General features: G+C 38.8%; 2 protein-coding genes across 2 annotated transcripts in view; both read left to right on the forward strand.

Moving 5' to 3' along the window:
* Positions 1–21,463, forward strand: part of LOC128639721 (oocyte zinc finger protein XlCOF7.1) — a gene marked incomplete in the record, with an annotated part of 926,940 nt that overhangs the window by 395,624 nt on the left and 509,853 nt on the right.
* On the forward strand, positions 34–20,214 carry LOC128639722 (gastrula zinc finger protein XlCGF66.1-like). The gene is made up of 4 exons (XM_053691836.1): positions 34–231; positions 7,596–7,708; positions 18,981–19,040; positions 20,062–20,214. The coding sequence occupies exons 1-4, from the start codon at positions 201–203 to the stop codon at positions 20,155–20,157; spliced, it is 300 nt and encodes a 99-aa protein (XP_053547811.1). The 5' UTR covers positions 34–200; the 3' UTR covers positions 20,158–20,214.

Consider the following 21,463-nt stretch of genomic DNA (forward strand, 5'->3'; position numbering starts at 1 on the left):
GGGCGATGTTTGAATGAATTTAGCGTTATAGTAATGCCGCTTTACGTATTTTAATTATTTCAAATACAATTTAAGTTAATCAGATATTACAGTAAATGGATGAGAAGAACATAATATAAATGCCAGACCGACAGAAAAGAGTAATTCCCAATGTAACAGTTGGGAGCTGTAGACTCTCATAAACAAGACCCATAAACAATATGGCGGATTCGTCGTCAAGTTTGTTTTACGGTACGTAGTCACGTTTGTCCTGGCAACGCGAGACTGACAAGATCTGGTAATGTAAATACTGGTGTGTGTAACTGTATTGTGTGTGTAACTGTATTGTGTGTGTGTGTGTAACTGTATTGTATGTGTGTAACTGTATTGTGTGTGTAACTGTATTGTGTGTGTGTAACTGTATTGTGTGTGTAACTGTATTGTATGTGTGTAACTGTATTGTGTGTGTGTAACTGTATTGTGTGTGTATTACTGTATTGTGTGTGTATTACTGTATTGTGTGTGTAACTGTATTGTATGTGTGTAACTGTATTGTATGTGTGTAACTGTATTGTATGTGTGTAACTGTATTGTGTGTGTGTAACTGTATTGTGTGTGTGTAACTGTATTGTGTGTGTATTACTGTATTGTGTGTATAACTGTATTGTGTGTATAACTGTATTGTGTGTGTATAACTGTATTGTGTGTAACTGTATTGTGTGTGTGTGTAACTGTATTGTATGTGTGTAACTGTATTGTGTGTGTAACTGTATTGTGTGTGTGTAACTGTATTGTGTGTGTATTACTGTATTGTGTGTGTAACTGTATTGTATGTGTGTAACTGTATTGTGTGTGTGTAACTGTATTGTGTGTGTATTACTGTATTGTGTGTGTATTACTGTATTGTGTGTGTAACTGTATTGTATGTGTGTAACTGTATTGTATGTGTGTAACTGTATTGTGTGTGTGTAACTGTATTGTGTGTGTATTACTGTATTGTGTGTATAACTGTATTGTGTGTATAACTGTATTGTGTGTGTATAACTGTATTGTGTGTAACTGTATTGTATGTGTGTAACTGTATTGTGTGTGTGTAACTGTATTGTGTGTGTGTAACTGTATTGTGTGTGTGTAACTGTATTGTGTGTGTATAACTGTATTGTGTGTAACTGTATTGTGTGTGTGTAACTGTATTGTGTGTGTATAACTGTATTGTGTGTATAACTGTATTGTGTGTGTGTAACTGTATTGTGTGTGTGTAACTGTATTGTGTGTGTATAACTGTATTGTGTGTATAACTGTATTGTGTGTGTGTAACTGTATTGTATGTGTGTAACTGTATTGTATGTGTGTAACTGTATTGTGTATGTGTGTAACTGTATTGTATGTGTGTAACTGTATTGTGTGTGTGTGTAACTGTATTGTGTATGTGTGTAACTGTATTGTATGTGTGTAACTGTATTGTGTGTGTGTAACTGTATTGTGTGTGTATTACTGTATTGTGTGTATAACTGTATTGTGTGTATAACTGTATTGTGTGTGTATTACTGTATTGTGTGTGTAACTGTATTGTATGTGTGTAACTGTATTGTGTGTGTGTAACTGTATTGTGTGTGTATTACTGTATTGTGTGTGTATTACTGTATTGTGTGTGTAACTGTATTGTATGTGTGTAACTGTATTGTATGTGTGTAACTGTATTGTATGTGTGTAACTGTATTGTGTGTGTGTAACTGTATTGTGTGTGTATTACTGTATTGTGTGTATAACTGTATTGTGTGTATAACTGTATTGTGTGTATAACTGTATTGTGTGTATAACTGTATTGTGTGTGTATAACTGTATTGTGTGTAACTGTATTGTATGTGTGTAACTGTATTGTGTGTGTGTAACTGTATTGTGTGTGTGTAACTGTATTGTGTGTGTATAACTGTATTGTGTGTAACTGTATTGTGTGTGTGTAACTGTATTGTGTGTGTATAACTGTATTGTGTGTATAACTGTATTGTGTGTGTGTAACTGTATTGTATGTGTGTAACTGTATTGTATGTGTGTAACTGTATTGTGTGTGTAACTGTATTGTATGTGTGTAACTGTATTGTGTGTGTGTGTAACTGTATTGTGTATGTGTGTAACTGTATTGTGTATGTGTGTAACTGTATTGTATGTGTGTAACTGTATTGTGTGTGTGTGTAACTGTATTGTATTGTGTGTAACTGTATTGTATTGTGTGTAACTGTATTGTATGTGTGTAACTGTATTGTGTGTGTGTAACTGTATTGTGTGTGTATTACTGTATTGTGTGTATAACTGTATTGTGTGTGTATAACTGTATTGTGTGTAACTGTATTGTATGTGTGTAACTGTATTGTGTGTGTAACTGTATTGTGTGTGTATAACTGTATTGTGTGTAACTGTATTGTGTGTGTGTAACTGTATTGTGTGTGTATAACTGTATTGTGTGTATAACTGTATTGTGTGTATAACTGTATTGTGTGTGTATAACTGTATTGTGTGTAACTGTATTGTATGTGTGTAACTGTATTGTGTGTGTGTAACTGTATTGTGTGTGTATTACTGTATTGTGTGTGTATTACTGTATTGTGTGTGTAACTGTATTGTATGTGTGTAACTGTATTGTATGTGTGTAACTGTATTGTGTGTGTGTAACTGTATTGTGTGTGTATTACTGTATTGTGTGTATAACTGTATTGTGTGTATAACTGTATTGTGTGTGTATAACTGTATTGTGTGTAACTGTATTGTATGTGTGTAACTGTATTGTGTGTGTGTAACTGTATTGTGTGTGTGTAACTGTATTGTGTGTGTATAACTGTATTGTGTGTAACTGTATTGTATGTGTGTAACTGTATTGTGTGTGTAACTGTATTGTGTGTGTGTAACTGTATTGTGTGTGTATAACTGTATTGTGTGTGTATAACTGTATTGTGTGTATAACTGTATTGTGTGTGTATAACTGTATTGTGTGTAACTGTATTGTATGTGTGTAACTGTATTGTATGTGTGTAACTGTATTGTGTGTGTGTAACTGTATTGTGTGTGTAACTGTATTGTATGTGTGTAACTGTATTGTGTATGTGTGTAACTGTATTGTGTGTGTAACTGTATTGTATGTGTGTAACTGTATTGTGTGTGTGTAACTGTATTGTGTATGTGTGTAACTGTATTGTGTATGTGTGTAACTGTATTGTGTGTGTAACTGTATTGTGTATGTGTGTAACTGTATTGTATGTGTGTAACTGTATTGTGTGTGTGTAACTGTATTGTGTGTGTATTACTGTATTGTGTGTGTATTACTGTATTGTGTGTATAACTGTATTGTGTGTATAACTGTATTGTGTGTATAACTGTATTGTATGTGTGTAACTGTATTGTGTGTAACTGTATTGTATGTGTGTAACTGTATTGTGTGTGTAACTGTATTGTGTGTGTATTACTGTATTGTGTGTGTGTAACTGTATTGTGTGTATAACTGTATTGTGTGTAACTGTATTGTGTGTGTGTAACTGTATTGTGTGTGTAACTGTATTGTATGTGTGTAACTGTATTGTGTGTGTGTGTAACTGTATTGTATGTGTGTAACTGTATTGTGTGTGTGTAACTGTATTGTGTGTGTGTAACTGTATTGTGTGTGTATAACTGTATTGTGTGTGTATAACTGTATTTTGTGTGTGTGTAACTGTATTGTGTGTGTGTAACTGTATTGTATGTGTGTAACTGTATTGTGTGTGTGCATAGTTGCCAACATTTAAAAAAAAATTCCAGGGACACTTTGCAGAAGAGCAAGCAAGCGGGTTACTGGAGTATTGACGACCTACTGTTCAACTGCTCCGCCCACACAGTTCTGCAATGAAAACACACCCATTTGAAAGTAATAGTATAATTTAGACTTATCCATAGTTTATTATACAGATTACAGCACCAAGCTCTTACACCTACCCAGTCTCAGGAACACATTCTGGGCATATGGTTATTTTTACAACACAGCATCAAAATTAGAAAGACAAATAATATGTGAACCCAGTCAATAATAATAACAATATTCCATTAGGAATTAATTATATTTAAATAATACACTATATCTATTTAACATCTATGTATGTATGTGTATATATATATATATATATATATATATATATACATACATACACAAACAACAAATGTGCACAAGAGATTTTCAGGGACATACAACAAAATCCAGGGACTGTCCCTGGAAATCAGGGACTGTTGGCAACTATGTGTGTGTAACTGTATTGTGTGTGTAACTGTATTGTTTGTGTAACTGTATATGTGTAACTATGTGTGTGTCACACTGTGTGTGTCACACTATGTGTGTGTGTGTCACACTGTGTGTGTGTAACTGTATATGTGTGTCACACTGTGTGTAATTATGTGTGTGTGTAACTATGTTGTGTCACACTATGTGTGTGTGTAACTATGTTGTGTCACACTGTGTGTAACTATGTGTCACACTGTATGTGTGTATCACACTGTGTGTGTAACTATGTGTGTGTCACACTGTGTGTGTATAATTGTGTGTAACTGTATGTGGGTGTTACACTGTGTGTGTATGTGTGTCACACTGTGTGAGTGTAACTATGTGTGGGTGTAACACTATGTATGTGTAGGTCATGTGTAACTGTATGCATGTGGCACACTGTGTGAGTGTAACTGTATGTGTTTGTCACACTATGTATGTGTAGGTCATGACTCATGTGTAACTGTATATGTGTGCCACACATAACTGTATGTGTGTGTGTGTGTGTAAAACTATCTGTGTGTCACACTAAGTGTGTCACAATGTGTTTGTAACTGCATGTGTGTTTGTAACTGTGTCGCACTGAGTGTGAATGCTGTGTGTGTTACATTGTGTGAGTGTAACTGTATGTGTGTGTCACACTGTGTGTGTGAGTGTAACTGTGTGTGTGTGCGCGTGGATGTGTGTTAGATTATGTGTGTGTAACAGTGTGGGTTTGTGGCACACTGTGTGAGTGTAACTTTATGTGTGTGGGTGTTTGTTACACTGTATGGGTGCGGTGGTGCGTGTAAGGGAGATGGGTTGAGTGGGTGAGAGGCAGCACATGTGTACCTGGGAGTGGTGCGTGTAAGGGAGATTGGGTGAAAGGCAAGGCCTACACATGTGTGCCTGGGGGTGAGGTGCGTGTAAGGGAGATGGGGTGAGTGGCAGTGCCTGCACATGTGTGCCTGAAGGTGAGGTGCGTGTAAGGGAGATGGGGTGAGTGGCAGTGTCCGCACATGTGTGGCTGAGGTGCGTGTAAGGGAGATGGGGTGAGTGGCAGTGTCTGCACATGTGTGCCTGAGGGTGAGGTGCGTGTAAGTGAGATGGGGTGAGTGGCAGTGTCTGCACATGTGTGCCTGGGGCTGAGGTGCGTGTAAGGGACATAGGGTGAGTGGCAGTGCCTACACATGTGTGCCTGGGGCTGAGGTGCGTGTAAGGGGGATGGGGTGAGTGGCAGTGCCTGCATATGTGTGCCTGGGGCTGAGGTGCGTGTAAGGGAGATGGGGTGAGTTGCAGTGCCTACACATGTGTGCCTGAGGCTGAGGTGCGTGTCAGGGAGATGGGGTGAGTGGCAGTGCCTACACATGTGTGCCTGAGGCTGAGGTGCATGTCAGGGAGATGGGGTGAGTGGCAGTGCCTACACATGTGTGTCTGAGGGGGAGGTGCGTGTCAGGGAGATGGGGTGAGTGGCAGTGCCTACACATGTGTGCCTGAGGGGGAGGTGCGTGTCAGGGAGATGGGGTCAGTTGCAGTGTCTACACATGTGTGCCTGAGGGTGAGGTGTGTGTCACGGAGATGGGGTGAGTGGCAGTGCCTACACATGTGTGCCTGAGGGTGAGGTGCGTGTCAGGGAGATGGGGTGAGTGGCAGTGCCTACACATGTGTGCCTGAGGGGGAGGTGCGTGTCAGGGAGATGGGGTGAGTGGCAGTGCCTACACATGTGTGCCTGAGGGTGAGGTGTGTGTCAGGGAGATGGGGTGAGTGGCAGTGCCTACACATGTGTGCCTGAGGGTGAGGTGCGTGTCAGGGAGATGGGGTGAGTGGCAGTGCCTACACATGTGTGCCTGAGGGGGAGGTGCGTGTCAGGGAGATGGGGTGAGTGGCAGTGCCTACACATGTGTGCCTGAGGGTGAGGTGTGTGTCAGGGAGATGGGGTGAGTGGCAGTGCCTACACATGTGTGCCTGAGGGGGAGGTGCGTGTAAGTGAGATGGGGTGAGTGGCAGTGTCTGCACATGTGTGCCTGGGGCTGAGGTGCGTGTAAGGGACATAGGGTGAGTGGCAGTGCCTACACATGTGTGCCTGGGGCTGAGGTGCGTGTAAGGGGGATGGGGTGAGTGGCAGTGCCTGCATATGTGTGCCTGGGGCTGAGGTGCGTGTAAGGGAGATGGGGTGAGTTGCAGTGCCTACACATGTGTGCCTGAGGCTGAGGTGCGTGTCAGGGAGATGGGGTGAGTGGCAGTGCCTACACATGTGTGCCTGAGGCTGAGGTGCATGTCAGGGAGATGGGGTGAGTGGCAGTGCCTACACATGTGTGTCTGAGGGGGAGGTGCGTGTCAGGGAGATGGGGTGAGTGGCAGTGCCTACACATGTGTGCCTGAGGGGGAGGTGCGTGTCAGGGAGATGGGGTCAGTTGCAGTGTCTACACATGTGTGCCTGAGGGTGAGGTGTGTGTCACGGAGATGGGGTGAGTGGCAGTGCCTACACATGTGTGCCTGAGGGTGAGGTGCGTGTCAGGGAGATGGGGTGAGTGGCAGTGCCTACACATGTGTGCCTGAGGGGGAGGTGCGTGTCAGGGAGATGGGGTGAGTGGCAGTGCCTACACATGTGTGCCTGAGGGTGAGGTGTGTGTCAGGGAGATGGGGTGAGTGGCAGTGCCTACACATGTGTGCCTGAGGGTGAGGTGCGTGTCAGGGAGATGGGGTGAGTGGCAGTGCCTACACATGTGTGCCTGAGGGGGAGGTGCGTGTCAGGGAGATGGGGTGAGTGGCAGTGCCTACACATGTGTGCCTGAGGGTGAGGTGTGTGTCAGGGAGATGGGGTGAGTGGCAGTGCCTACACATGTGTGCCTGAGGGGGAGGTGCGTGTCAGGGAGATGGGGTGAGTGGCAGTGCCTACACATGTGTGCCTGAGGGTGAGGTGCGTGTCAGGGAGATGGGGTGAGTGGCAGTGCCTACACATGTGCGCCTGAGGGTGAGGTGCATGTCAGGGAGATGGGATGAGTTATAGAGTAAGTATATATACAGCTGTTGGGTGGGAGAGAGGGTGAGAAGTTACACCTGCCTGGGTAAGACTGTATAAGGGACATTGGGTGAGGAGAGTTTATGAATGTGTGACAGATCATAGGGAGATGTACATAGAGCTGGGGGTTGTAATAGAGAGGTTATTCTTACACAAATGTGTATACAGGAGAAGGGTCAGGTCCATTAGATGGTAACAAGGATGCGAGTGATGTAAGGACAATCTGAGCTAAATGATAGGTGTTTGGTATAGCCTGTGATCACTATGAACGTGCTCATATTTCAGCACAAATTTATCAGTCATTGTCCTGATCACAATTATCACTCTCACTTACAGCATCTGACTCTCTGAAGTTAAAGACAATGAATAAAGACACGAAAGGTGCAGAAAAAATGACTGAGCGAATCTTAAATTATGCCCTGGGCATAATCTACCTGCTGACCGGAGAGGTGAGAGGGTATAATGGTACCTTATGAGTACGCCAATCTGCAGATGTTGAGAAACGCATGTCCTGTTTAAGACGGGGACATCAGTTTAAATATGTAATATATAGAAAATATTATTTTTGTCATTAAAGGGATAGTCTACTTGAACATTTTACTTTATTTCCCATTCTCCAGTTTTGCATAACCAACACTGTTATATTAATACACTTTTTACCTCTATCATTACCTGTATCAGCCTCTGCAGACTGTCCCCTTATCTCAGTGCTATTTACAAACTTACATTTTAGGCAATAAGGCTGGTTCCTGCATAACTCAACGGCAGTGAGCACAATGTTAGCCATACACTTGAACTTGCATTGTCTGGCTGTAAAAAGCTATTAAAATACAGTCAGATAATAGGCAACTTGCAGAGGTTTAGAGATTATAAAGTATATTTATATAACAGTGTTACATAGAAACATAGATATTGACGGCAGATAAGAGCCATAGGCCCAGCAAGTCAGCCCGATATTACCTAACCGTATAAACTTATCTAGTTTGTAGGATAGCCTTATGCTTGTCCCATGCATTTTTAAAGTCCCCCACAGTGTTTGTTGCTACTACCATAAATCAATCACCCTTTCTGTAAAGAAGCTTCCTCAAATTACTCCTGAATCTACTGCCCTTCAGTTTGAAATCATGACCCCTTGTTCTTGAATTTCCCATTTTGTGTAAAATACCCACAGGCTCAGTTTTACTAAGCCCTTTAACATACTTGAAAGTTCTGTAAAACAAGAGACAGAGGGCACCACATAGTGCAAATCTGAGCGACCAGAAGAATGGAAATGCAGGTAAACAGTGAACCTACTCACGTGGTAAAAAGCACCAATGTGCAGTGACAGCAGGCCGGGTCCAAAGAGTCACCCGGCAGACTCCCAAAATGCTTGGAACTGGTAAACTGGTCCTAGCAAGGGGATCCGAAATGTGGTGCAGTTCCTACAGTGTTCACCAATTGTAGGCAAGACGAGCAGGATAACAGATGGTCTCCAGGGCGTAGTAGGTGATAAATTGTGGCCACATGGAGCGCCAAAAGTATACTCTAACGCTAGCCCTGAGCTCTGTAAACACGCATGCTATACTGATCTTATTCATTTTTATCACATTTATTTTGATAATTTTTGTTCTATTTTTGGCGCCTCTTTTTGATACCAGCTGGTTTCCTCTTTTATCTTGGCTGTGTATCTGATATTTTGTATCTCATAGTACTTGAAAGTTGCTATCATATCACCTCTTTCCCTTCTCTCCTCTAAGCTATACATATTTAGGTCATTGAGCCTATCCTGGTAAGTTTTTTTTATTTTTTAGACCATGTACTATTTTGGTAGCCTCCTTTGCACAGATACAAGTTTGTTAATATCCTTCTGAAGATATGGCCTCCAGAACTGCACACAATACTCAAGATGAGGCCTAACTAATGATCTATAAAGTGGCATAAGAACCTTACTATTTCTGCTGCAAATACCTCTACCAATACATCCAAGCATTCTGCTAGCCTTACTCACTGCATTACTACATTGTTTACATGTTGGGTGTGCAATGCTTGGGAATGGGTAGTAAAGGTGTTATCTATCTTTTTAAACAATAAAAAAAAAATCAAGTAGACTGTCTCTTTAAACAAAGAGAAAATGACTTCAGCACCTCATTCAGCAGATAGGGAGAAGGGTAATCCCTCAGGGTACATCAGTGTACAATGCTGATCCTTGTGGGTGATTCAGGAGAAATATTGTGCACAACCCTATGGTTGCTGACTGTATTTACTTGCTTGTCAGTGAATAAATATTGTGCACAGCCCTATGGTTGCTGACTGTATTTACTTGCTTGTCAGTGAATAAATATTGTGCACAGCCCTATGGTTGCTGACTGTATTTTCTTGCTTGTCAGTGAATAAATATTGTGCACAACCCTATGGTTGCTGACTGTATTTATTTGTCAGTGAATCAATATTGTGCATAGCCCTATGGTTGCTGACTGTATTTACTTGCTTGTCAGTGAATAAATATTGTGCACAACCTTATGGTTGCTGACTGTATTTACTTGCTTGTCAGTGAATAAATATTGTGCACAACCTTATGGTTGCTGACTGTATTTTCTTGCTTGTCAGTGAATAAATATTGTGCACAGCCCTATGGTTGCTGACTGTATTTACTTGCTTGTCAGTGAATAAATATTGTGCACAGCCCTATGGTTGCTGACTGTATTTACTTGCTTGTCAGTGAATAAATATTGTGCACAACCTTATGGTTGCTGACTGTATTTACTTGCTTGTCAGTGAATAAATATTGTGCACAACCTTATGGTTGCTGACTGTATTTACTTGTCAGTGAATAAATATTGTGCACAACCCTATGGTTGCTGACTGTATTTACTTGCTTGTCAGTGAATAAATATCGTGCACAACCTTATGGTTGCTGACTGTATTTACTTGCTTGTCAGTGAATAAATATTGTGCACAACCTTATGGTTGCTGACTGTATTTACTTGTCAGTGAATAAATATTGTGCAAAACCCTATGGTTGCTGACTGTATTTACTTGCTTGTCAGTGAATAAATATTGTGCACAACCTTATGGTTGCTGACTGTATTTACTTGTCAGTGAATAAATATTGTGCACAGCCCTATGGTTGCTGACTGTATTTACTTGCTTGTCAGTGAATAAATATTGTGCACAGCCCTATGGTTGCTGACTGTATTTACTTGTCAGTGAATAAATATTGTGCACAGCCCTATGGTTGCTGACTGTATTTACTTGCTTGTCAGTGAATAAATATTGTGCACAACCCTATGGTTGCTGACTGTATTTACTTGCTTGTCAGTGAATAAATATTGTGCACAACCTTATGGTTGCTGACTGTATTTACTTGCTTGTCAGTGAATAAATATTGTGCACAACCCTATGGTTGCTGACTGTATTTACTTGCTTGTCAGTGAATAAATATTGTGCACAAGCTTATGGTTGCTGACTGTATTTACTTGCTTGTCAGTGAATAAATATTGTTCAGAACCCTATGGTTGCTGACTGTATTTACTTGCTTGTCAGTGAATAAATATTGTGCAAAACCCTATGGTTGCTGACTGTATTTACTTGCTTGTCAGTGAATAAATATTGTGCACAGCCCTATGGTTGCTGACTGTATTTACTTGTCAGTGAATAAATATTGTGCAAAACCCTATGGTTGCTGACTGTATTTACTTGTCAGTGAATAAATATTGTGCAAAACCCTATGGTTGCTGACTGTATTTACTTGTCAGTGAATAAATATTGTGCAAAACCCTATGGTTGCTGACTGTATTTACTTGCTTGTCATTGAATACATACTGTGCACAGCTCTATGGTTGCTGACTGTATTTACTTGTCAGTGAATAAATATTGTGCACAACCCTATGGTTGCTGACTGTATTTACTTGCTTTTCAGTGAATAATTATTGTGCACAACCCTATGGTTGCTGACTGTAATTACTTGCTTGTCAGTGAATAAATATTGTGCACAACATTATGGTTGCTGACTATATTTACTTGCTTGTCAGTGAATAAATATTTTTGCACAACGCTATGGTTGCTGACTGTATTTACTTGCTTGTCAGTGAATAAATATTTTTGCACAACGCTATGGTTGCTGACTGTATTTACTTGCTTGTCAGTGAATAAATATTTTTGCACAACGCTATGGTTGCTGACTGTATTTACTTGCTTGTCAGTGAATAAATATTGTGCATAGCCCTATGGTTGCTGACTGTATTTACTTGCTTGTCAGTGATTAAATATTGTGCAGAACCCTATGGTTGCTGACTGTATTTACTTGCTTGTCAGTGAATAAATATTGTGCAAAACCCTATGGTTGCTGACTGTATTTACTTGCTTGTCAGTGAATAAATATTGTGCACAGCCCTATGGTTGCTGACTGTATTTACTTACTTGTCAGTGAATAAATATTGTGCACAACACTATGGTTGCTGACTGTATTTACTTGCTTGTCAGTGAATAAATATTGTGCACAGCCCTATGGTTGCTGACTGTATTTACTTGTCAGTAAATAAATATTGTGCACAAACTTATGGTTGCTGACTGTATTTACATGCTTATTAGTGAATAAATATTGTGCACAACCCTATGGTTGCTGACTGTATTTACTTGTCAGTGAATAAATATTGTGCACAGCCCTATGGTTGCTGACTGTATTTACTTGCTTGTCAGTGAATAAATATTGTTCACAACCCTATGGTTGCTGACTGTATTTACTTGTCAGTGAATAAATATTGTGCACAGCCCTATGGTTGCTGACTGTATTTACATGCTTATTAGTGAATAACTATTGTGCACAGCCCTGTGGTTGCTGACTGTATTTACTTGCTTGTTGGTGAATAAATATTGTGCACAACCTTATGGTTGTTGACTTTATTTACTTGCTTGTCATTGAATAAATATTGTGCACAACACTGTGGTTGCTGACTGTATTTACTTGCTTGTCATTGAATAAATATTGTGCACAACACTGTGGTTGCTGACTGTATTTACTTGCTTGTCAGTGAATAAATATTGTGCACAACACTGTGGTTGCTGACTGTATTTACTTGTCAGTGAATAAATATTGTGCACAGCCCTATGGTTGCTGACTGTATTTACTTGCTTGTCAGTGAATAAATATTGTGCACAGCCCTATGGTTGCTGACTGTATTTACTTGTCAGTGAAGAAATATTGTGCACAGCCCTATGGTTGCTGACTGTATTTACTTGTCAGTAAATAAATATTGTGCACAACCTTATGGTTGCTGACTGTATTTACATGCTTATTAGTGAATAAATATTGTGCACAACCCTATGGTTGCTGACTGTATTTACTTATCAGTGAATAAATATTGTGCACAGCCCTATGGTTGCTGACTGTATTTACATGCTTATTAGTGAATAAATATTGTGCACAACCCTATGGTTGCTGACTGTATTTGCTTGTCAGTGAATAAATATTGTGCACAGCCCTATGGTTGCTGACTGTATTTACTTGTCAGTAAATAAATATTGTGCACAACCTTATGGTTGCTTACTGTATTTACTTGTCAGTGAATAAATATTGTGCACAACCTTATGGTTGCTGACTGTATTTACTTGCTTCTCAGTGAATAAATATTTTGCACAACACTATGGTTGCTGACTGTATTTACTTGCTTGTCAGTGAATAATTATTGTGCACAACCTTATGGTTGCTGACTGTATTTACTTGTCAGTGAATAAATATTGTGCACAGCCCTATGGTTGCTGACTGTATTTACTTGCTTGTCAGTGAATAAATATTGTGCACAACCTTATGGTTGCTGACTGTATTTACTTGCTTGTTAGTGAATAAATATTGTGCACAACCTTATGGTTGCTGACTGTATTTACTTGTCAGTGAATAAATATTGTGCACAGCCCTATGGTTGCTGACTGTATTTACTTGCTTGTTAGTGAATAAATATTGTGCACAACCTTATGGTTGCTGACTGTATTTACTTGTCAGTGAATAAATATTGTGCACAGCCCTATGGTTGCTGACTGTATTTACTTGCTTGTCAGTGAATAAATATTTTGCACAACACTATGGTTGCTGACTGTATTTGCTTGCTTGTCAGTGAATAAATATTGTGCACAACCTTATGGTTGTGCTTGTCAGTGAATAAATATTGTGCACAACCTTATGGTTGCTGACTGTATTTACTTGCTTGTCAGTGAATAAATATTGTGCACAACCTTATGGTTGCTGACTGTATTTACTTGTCAGTGAATAAATATTGTGCACAGCCCTATGGTTGCTGACTGTATTTACTTGTCAGTGAATAAATATTGTGCACAGCCCTATGGTTGCTGACTGTATTTACTTGCTTGTCAGTGAATAAATATTGTGCACAACCTTATGGTTGCTGACTGTATTTACTTGCTTGTTAGTGAATAAATATTGTGCACAACCTTATGGTTGCTGACTGTATTTACTTGTCAGTGAATAAATATTGTGCACAGCCCTATGGTTGCTGACTGTATTTACTTGCTTGTTAGTGAATAAATATTGTGCACAACCTTATGGTTGCTGACTGTATTTACTTGTCAGTGAATAAATATTGTGCACAGCCCTATGGTTGCTGACTGTATTTACTTGCTTGTCAGTGAATAAATATTTTGCACAACACTATGGTTGCTGACTGTATTTGCTTGCTTGTCAGTGAATAAATATTGTGCACAACCTTATGGTTGTGCTTGTCAGTGAATAAATATTGTGCACAACCTTATGGTTGCTGACTGTATTTACTTGCTTGTCAGTGAATAAATATTGTGCACAACCTTATGGTTGCTGACTGTATTTACTTGCTTGTCAGTGAATAAATATTGAGCACAACCTTATGGTTGCTGACTGTATTTACTTGCTTGTCAGTGAATAAATATTGTGCACAACCTTATGGTTGCTGACTGTATTTACTTGTCAGTGAATAAATATTGTTCACAGCCCTATGGTTGCTGACTGTATTTACTTGCTTGTCAGTGAATAAATATTGTGCACAACCTTATGGTTGCTGACTGTATTTACTTGTCAGTGAATAAATATTGTGCACAGCCCTATGGTTGCTGACTGTATTTACTTGCTTGTCAGTGAATAAATATTTTGCACAACACTATGGTTGCTGACTGTATTTACTTGCTTGTCAGTGAATAAATATTGTGCACAACCTTATGGTTGCTGACTCTATTTACTTGTCAGTGAATAAATATTGTGCACAGCCCTATGGTTGCTGACTGTATTTACTTGCTTGTCAGTGAATAAATATTGTGCACAACCTTATGGTTGCTGACTGTATTTACTTGTCAGTGAATAAATATTGTGCACAGCCCTATGGTTGCTGACTGTATTTACTTGATTGTCAGTGAATAAATATTTTGCACAACACTATGGTTGCTGACTGTATTTACTTGCTTGTCAGTGAATAAATATTGTGCACAACCTTATGGTTGCTGACTGTATTTACTTGCTTGTCAGTGAATAAATATTGTGCACAACCTTATGGTTGCTGACTGTATTTACTTGCTTGTCAGTGAATAAATATTGTGCACAGCCCTATGGTTGCTGACTGTATTTACATGCTTGTCAGTGAATAAATATTGTGTACAACACTATGGTTGCTGACAGTATTTACTTGCTTGTCAGTGAATAAATATTGTGCACAACCTTATGGTTGCTGACTGTATTTACTTGTCAGTGAATAAATATTGTGCACAGCCCTATGGTTGCTGACTATATTTACTTGCTTGTCAGTGAATATATATTGTGCACAGCCCTATGGTTGCTGACTGTATTTACTTGCTTGTCAGTGAATAAATATTTTGCACAACACTATGGTTGCGGACTGTATTTACTTGCTTGTCAGTGAATAAATATTGTGCACAACCTTATGGTTGCTGACTGTATTTACTTGTCAGTGAATAAATATTGTGCACAACACTATGGTTGCTGACTGTATTTACTTGCTTGTCAGTGAATAAATATTGTGCACAACCTTATGGTTGCTGACTGTATTTACTTGCTTGTCAGTGAATAAATATTGTGCACAACCTTATGGTTGCTGACTGTATTTACTTGCTTGTCAGTGAATAAATATTGTGCACAACCTTATGGTTGCTGACTGTATTTACTTGCTTGTCAGTGAATAAATATTGTGCACAACCTTATGGTTGCTGACTGTATTTACTTGCTTGTCAGTGAATAAATATTGTGCACAACCTTATGGTTGCTGACTGTATTTACTTGCTTGTCAGTGAATAAATATTGTGTACAACACTATGGTTGCTGACTGTATTTACTTGCTTGTCAGTGAATAAATATTGTGCACAACCTTATGGTTGCTGACTGTATTTACTTGCTTGTCAGTGAATAAATATTGTGCACAACCTTATGGTTGCTGACTGTATTTACTTGCTTGTCAGTGAATAAATATTGTGCGCAACACTATGGTTGCTGACTGTATTTACTTGCTTGTCAGTGAATAAATATTGTGCACAACCTTATGATTGCTGACTGTATTTACTTGCTTGTCAGTGAATAAATATTGTGTACAACACTATGGTTGCTGACTGTATTTACTTGCTTGTCAGTGAATAAATATGGTGCACAACACTATGGTTGCTGACTGTATTTACTTGCTTGTCAGTGAATAAATATTGTGTACAACACTATGGTTGCTGACTGTATTTACTTGCTTGTCAGTGAATAAATATTGTGCACAACCTTATGGTTGCTGACTGTATTTACTTGCTTGTCAGTGAATAAATATTGTGCACAACCTTATGGTTGCTGACTGTATTTACATGCTTATTAGTGAATAAATATTGTGCACAGTCCTATGGTTGCTGACTGTATTTACTTGCTTGACAGTGAATAAATATTGTGCACAACCTTATGGTTGCTGACTGTATTTACTTGCTTGTCAGTGAATAAATATTGTGCACAACCTTATGGTTGCTGACTGTATTTACATGCTTATTAGTGAATAAATATTGTGCACAGCCCTATGGTTGCTGACTGTATTTACTTGCTTGTCAGTGAATAAATATTGTGCACAACACTATGGTTGCTGACTGTATTTACTTGTTTGTCAGTGAATAAATATTGTGCACAACCTTATGGTTGCTGACTGTATTTACTTGCTTGTCAGTGAATAAATATTGTGCACAACCTTATGGTTGCTGACTGTATTTACTTGCTTGTCAGTGAATAAATATTGTGCACAACCTTATGGTTGCTGACTGTATTTACTTGCTTGTCAGTGAATAAATATTGTGTACAACACTATGGTTGCTGACTGTATTTACTTGCTTGTCAGTGAATAAATATTGTGCACAACCTTATGGTTGCTCACTGTATTTACTTGCTTGTCAGTGAATAAATATTGTGCACAACCTTATGGTTGCTGACTGTATTTACTTGCTTGTCAGTGAATAAATATTGTGCACAACCTTATGGTTGCTGACTGTATTTACTTGCTTGTCAGTGAATAAATATTGTGCACAACACTATGGTTGCTGACTGTATTTACTTGCTTGTCAGTGAATAAATATTGTGCACAACCTTATGGTTGCTGACTGTATTTACTTGCTTGTCAGTGAATAAATATTGTGCACAACCTTATGGTTGCTGACTGTATTTACTTGCTTGTCAGTGAATAAATATTGTGCACAACACTTTGGTTGCTGACTGTATTTACTTGCTTGTCAGTGAATAAATATTGTGCACAACCTTATGGTTGCTGACTGTATTTACTTGCTTGTCAGTGAATAAATATTGTGCACAACCTTATGGTTGCTGACTGTATTTACTTGCTTGTCAGTGAATAAATATTGTGCACAACCTTATGGTTGCTGACTGTATTTACTTGCTTGTCAGTGAATAAATATTGTGTACAACACTATGGTTGCTGACTGTATTTACTTGCTTGTCAGTGAATAAATATTGTGCACAACCTTATGGTTGCTGACTGTATTTACTTGTTTGTCAGTGAATAAATATTGTGCACAACCTTATGGTTGCTGACTGTATTTACTTGCTTGTCAGTGAATAAATATTGTGCACAACCTTATGGTTGCTGACTGTATTTACTTGTCAGTGAATAAATATTGTGCACAACACTATGGTTGCTGACTGTATTTACTTGCTTGTCAGTGAATAAATATTGTGCACAACATTATGGTTGCTGACTGTATTTACTTGCTTGTCAGTGAATAAATATTGTGTACAACACTATGGTTGCTGACTGTATTTACTTGCTTGTCAGTGAATAAATATTGTGTACAACACTATGGTTGCTGACTGTATTTACTTGCTTGTCAGTGAATAAATATTGTGTACAACACTATGGTTGCTGACTGTATTTACTTGCTTGTCAGTGAATAAATATTGTGCACAACATTATGGTTGCTGACTGTATTTACTTGCTTGTCAGTGAATAAATATTGTGCACAACCTTATGGTTGCTGACTGTATTTACTTGCTTGTCAGTGAATAAATATTGTGCACAACCTTATGGTTGCTGACTGTATTTACTTGCTTGTCAGTGAATAAATATTGTGCACAACCTTATGGTTGCTGACTGTATTTACTTGCTTGTCAGTGAATAAATATTGTGCACAACCTTATGGTTGCTGACTGTATTTACTTGCTTGTCAGTGAATAAATATTGTGCACAACCTTATGGTTGCTGACTGTATTTACTTGCTTGTCAGTGAATAAATATTGTGCACAACATTATGGTTGCTGACTGTATTTACTTGCTTGTCAGTGAATAAATATTGTGCACAACCTTATGGTTGCTGACTGTATTTACTTGCTTGTCAGTGAATAAATATTGTGCACAACCTTATGGTTGCTGACTGTATTTACTTGCTTGTCAGTGAATAAATATTGTGCACAACCTTATGGTTGCTGACTGTATTTACTTGTTTGTCAGTGAATAAATATTGTGCACAACCTTATGGTTGCTGACTGTATTTACTTGCTTGTCAGTGAATAAATATTGTGCACAACCTTATGGTTGCTGACTGTATTTACTTGTCAGTGAATAAATATTGTGCACAACACTATGGTTGCTGACTGTATTTACTTGCTTGTCAGTGAATAAATATTGTGCACAACATTATGGTTGCTGACTGTATTTACTTGCTTGTCAGTGAATAAATATTGTGCACAACCTTATGGTTGCTGACTGTATTTACTTGTCAGTGAATAAATATTGTGTACAACACTATGGTTGCTGACTGTATTTACTTGCTTGTCAGTGAATAAATATTGTGTACAACACTATGGTTGCTGACTGTATTTACTTGCTTGTCAGTGAATAAATATTGTGCACAACCTTATGGTTGCTGACTGTATTTACTTGCTTGTCAGTGAATAAATATTGTGTACAACACTATGGTTGCTGACTGTATTTACTTGCTTGTCAGTGAATAAATATTTCAGTTCTCTTGCCAATGACAAGGCTACATTGATGCTCAATTTATTCTTCACATTTTCTTATTTAAGATGTTTTTGCCATTTGCTAAACCATCACCAACAACTCTATGTACACTTGTGCCTATTTCTCTATATGGCAGAATCAGATAGCAAACCCTACGTCTAATGGTTCAGTACCTTAATCATGTTGCCAGGACTTAGTGACTTTTTGTGATTGTTGTAATTTACTACTAGTGATGCGTCGTCCTGACAAGTTCCTCTCTTTCCTGCAGGAATACACCGTTGTGAGGAAGAATTCCCCCCACAACAGCATTCACCCACTGACCGGCGAGGTTAGCGACATTATACTGGCACCTGGACACACGCCTCATCTCAAGCCATTTTAGTTGTTTGCATCGAGTGCATTTACACAATAACCTGAGTTGTTTTTCTGTAGACGTATTTACACAAATCATACCTTGGGTTTTTTTCAGCAGAACAAGTAGCTTTAGAGAATACAGTTAATTTGTAAAAATACTTTAAGGGATACTGAACCAAAAATGTTCTTTCAGGATTCAGATAGAGCAGCAATTTTAAGCAACTTTCTAATAAACTCCTATTATGAATTTTTCTTCGTTCTCTTGCTATCTTGATTTAAAAAGCAGGAATGTGATGCTTAGAAGCTGGCCCATTTTTGGTTGAGAACCTGGGTTATGCTTTCTTATTGGTGGGTAAATGTAAGCCTCCAATAAGAAAGCGCTATCCATGGTGCTTAACCTAAAATGGGCTGGCTGCTAAGATTTACATTCCTGCTTTTAAAATAAAGAAAGCAAAAGAACAAATAAAAACTGATAATAGGATTAAATTAGAAAGCTCTATCTGAATCATGAAAGAAAACATTTGGATTCAGTGTCCCTTTAAGTCACAAGCCGTCATATCCATAGAGTCCATGTAAAAAATCAGAATGGGACTTGTTATTCCATAAGTGTTTCAGTCACATCATTTATAATTGCACAGTTAGCATCAGATCACCGTCCCAGAAGATCTTTGGTTACCTTGTGCCACTGAGCTGTTTATGTAGAAAATAAATACAATATTTAACCATAAATGATTATATAAATGTTACACAAAGTTCTTATCACACAGAGGGGCCACAATGCTTGCTACTAATCCTGTAGCACAATTTAAAATAACTACAGCAAACATAAGAACTTACATGTATTATGCTCACAAGAGTTATCTGTTTCTAAACTCAGGGAAACGTATTAATAGCGCAAGATGAGGCCAGTGGCAAGTATAGGACACTTGTGACGTAGTCATATCCCTGGTACTGTCCTTATTGCCCTGAATGATAACCTATTTGTCCCTAACCAGGTGCCTATAAAGTGTGATGACGTTGCCGTATACTTTTCTAGGGAGGTGTGGGAGTATATAGAGTGGCACAAGGAGTATAGGGCACTTGTGATGTAGTCATATCTCTGGTACTGTCCTTATTGCCCTGAATAAATGCCTATTTCTTTCCTAAGATATGGTGAGTCTATGGCTTGAGTAATTACTGTTGGGAATATCACACCTGGCCAGCAGGAGGAGGCACCACAGTTAAAGTGCTAAGTATCCCTCCCTTACCCACAACCCTCAGTCATTTTCTTTGCCTTCGGTGCATGGAGGAGGTGAAGTTTAGGTGTCTGAAGAAAAATTTTGATTTCATCTACAAGCAAGTTTTGGGGTATAGCCTTATTCCATGTCATTCCTTGCAGTCGGGTAGTGGTGGCTTTAAAGCAGTTAGGAACTTGTAAAGAGGTACTTACTGCGTTTTCCTAACAATTGCTGCCCTAGTTTAGACAGCCAGAGTTGGCTACTCTGTTCTTTCTTTTTCAAAGGTCTCTGTGAGGAACTGTGTATTCTGTTGTTTGGGTTACACTGGGGCATGAAGCAGGCACTGTAGCATGTGTGAGACTAACATTTAAACTCTTATAAAAAGAAAAGGGTAAAATGTTTTTATTAGGCTTTATTTTCTGACACATATTTACTTGATAAAACAATTCAAGTTTAAACTGAAAGTAAAGCTGAATTTTCTATTTCAGCAGCTTATTCATTTCCCCTTTGCTTTAAAATAAAACGATGCATCATTTGAAACTGTCAGGTTTAAAAAAACAGTTATTTCTTCTGTTAAGTGTGATCAGTCCACGGGTCATCATTACTTCTGGGATATTACTCCTCCCCAACAGGAAGTGCAAGAGGATTCACCCAGCAGAGCTGCATACAGCTCCTCCCCTCTACGTCACCCCCAGTCATTCTCTTGCACCCAACGACTAGATAGGATGTGTGAGAGGACTATGGTGATTATACTTAGTTTTATATCTTCAATCAAAAGTTTGTTATTTTAAAATAGCACCGGAGTGTGTTATTATCTCTCTGGCAGAGTTTGAAGAAGAATCTACCAGAGTTTTTGTTATGATTTTAGCCGGAGTAGTTAAGATCATATTGCTGTTTCTCGGCCATCTGAGGAGAGGTAAACTTCAGATCAGGGGACAGCGGGCAGATGAATCTGCATAGAGGTATGTAGCAGTTTTTATTTTCTGACAATGGAATTGATGAGAAAATCCTGCCATACCGATATAATGTCATGTATGTATACTTTACACTTCAGTATTCTGGGGAATGGTACTTCACTAGAATTACACTGTAAGAAATACATAAAGCTGTTTAATAACTAGAGATTATGTTTAACGTTTTTGCTGGAATGTAAAATCGTTTTCATTTACTGAGGTACTGA

The sequence above is a fragment of the Bombina bombina genome, chromosome 9 (genome assembly GCF_027579735.1).
Source record: "Bombina bombina isolate aBomBom1 chromosome 9, aBomBom1.pri, whole genome shotgun sequence".
In the NCBI taxonomy this organism is placed as follows: domain Eukaryota; kingdom Metazoa; phylum Chordata; class Amphibia; order Anura; family Bombinatoridae; genus Bombina; species Bombina bombina.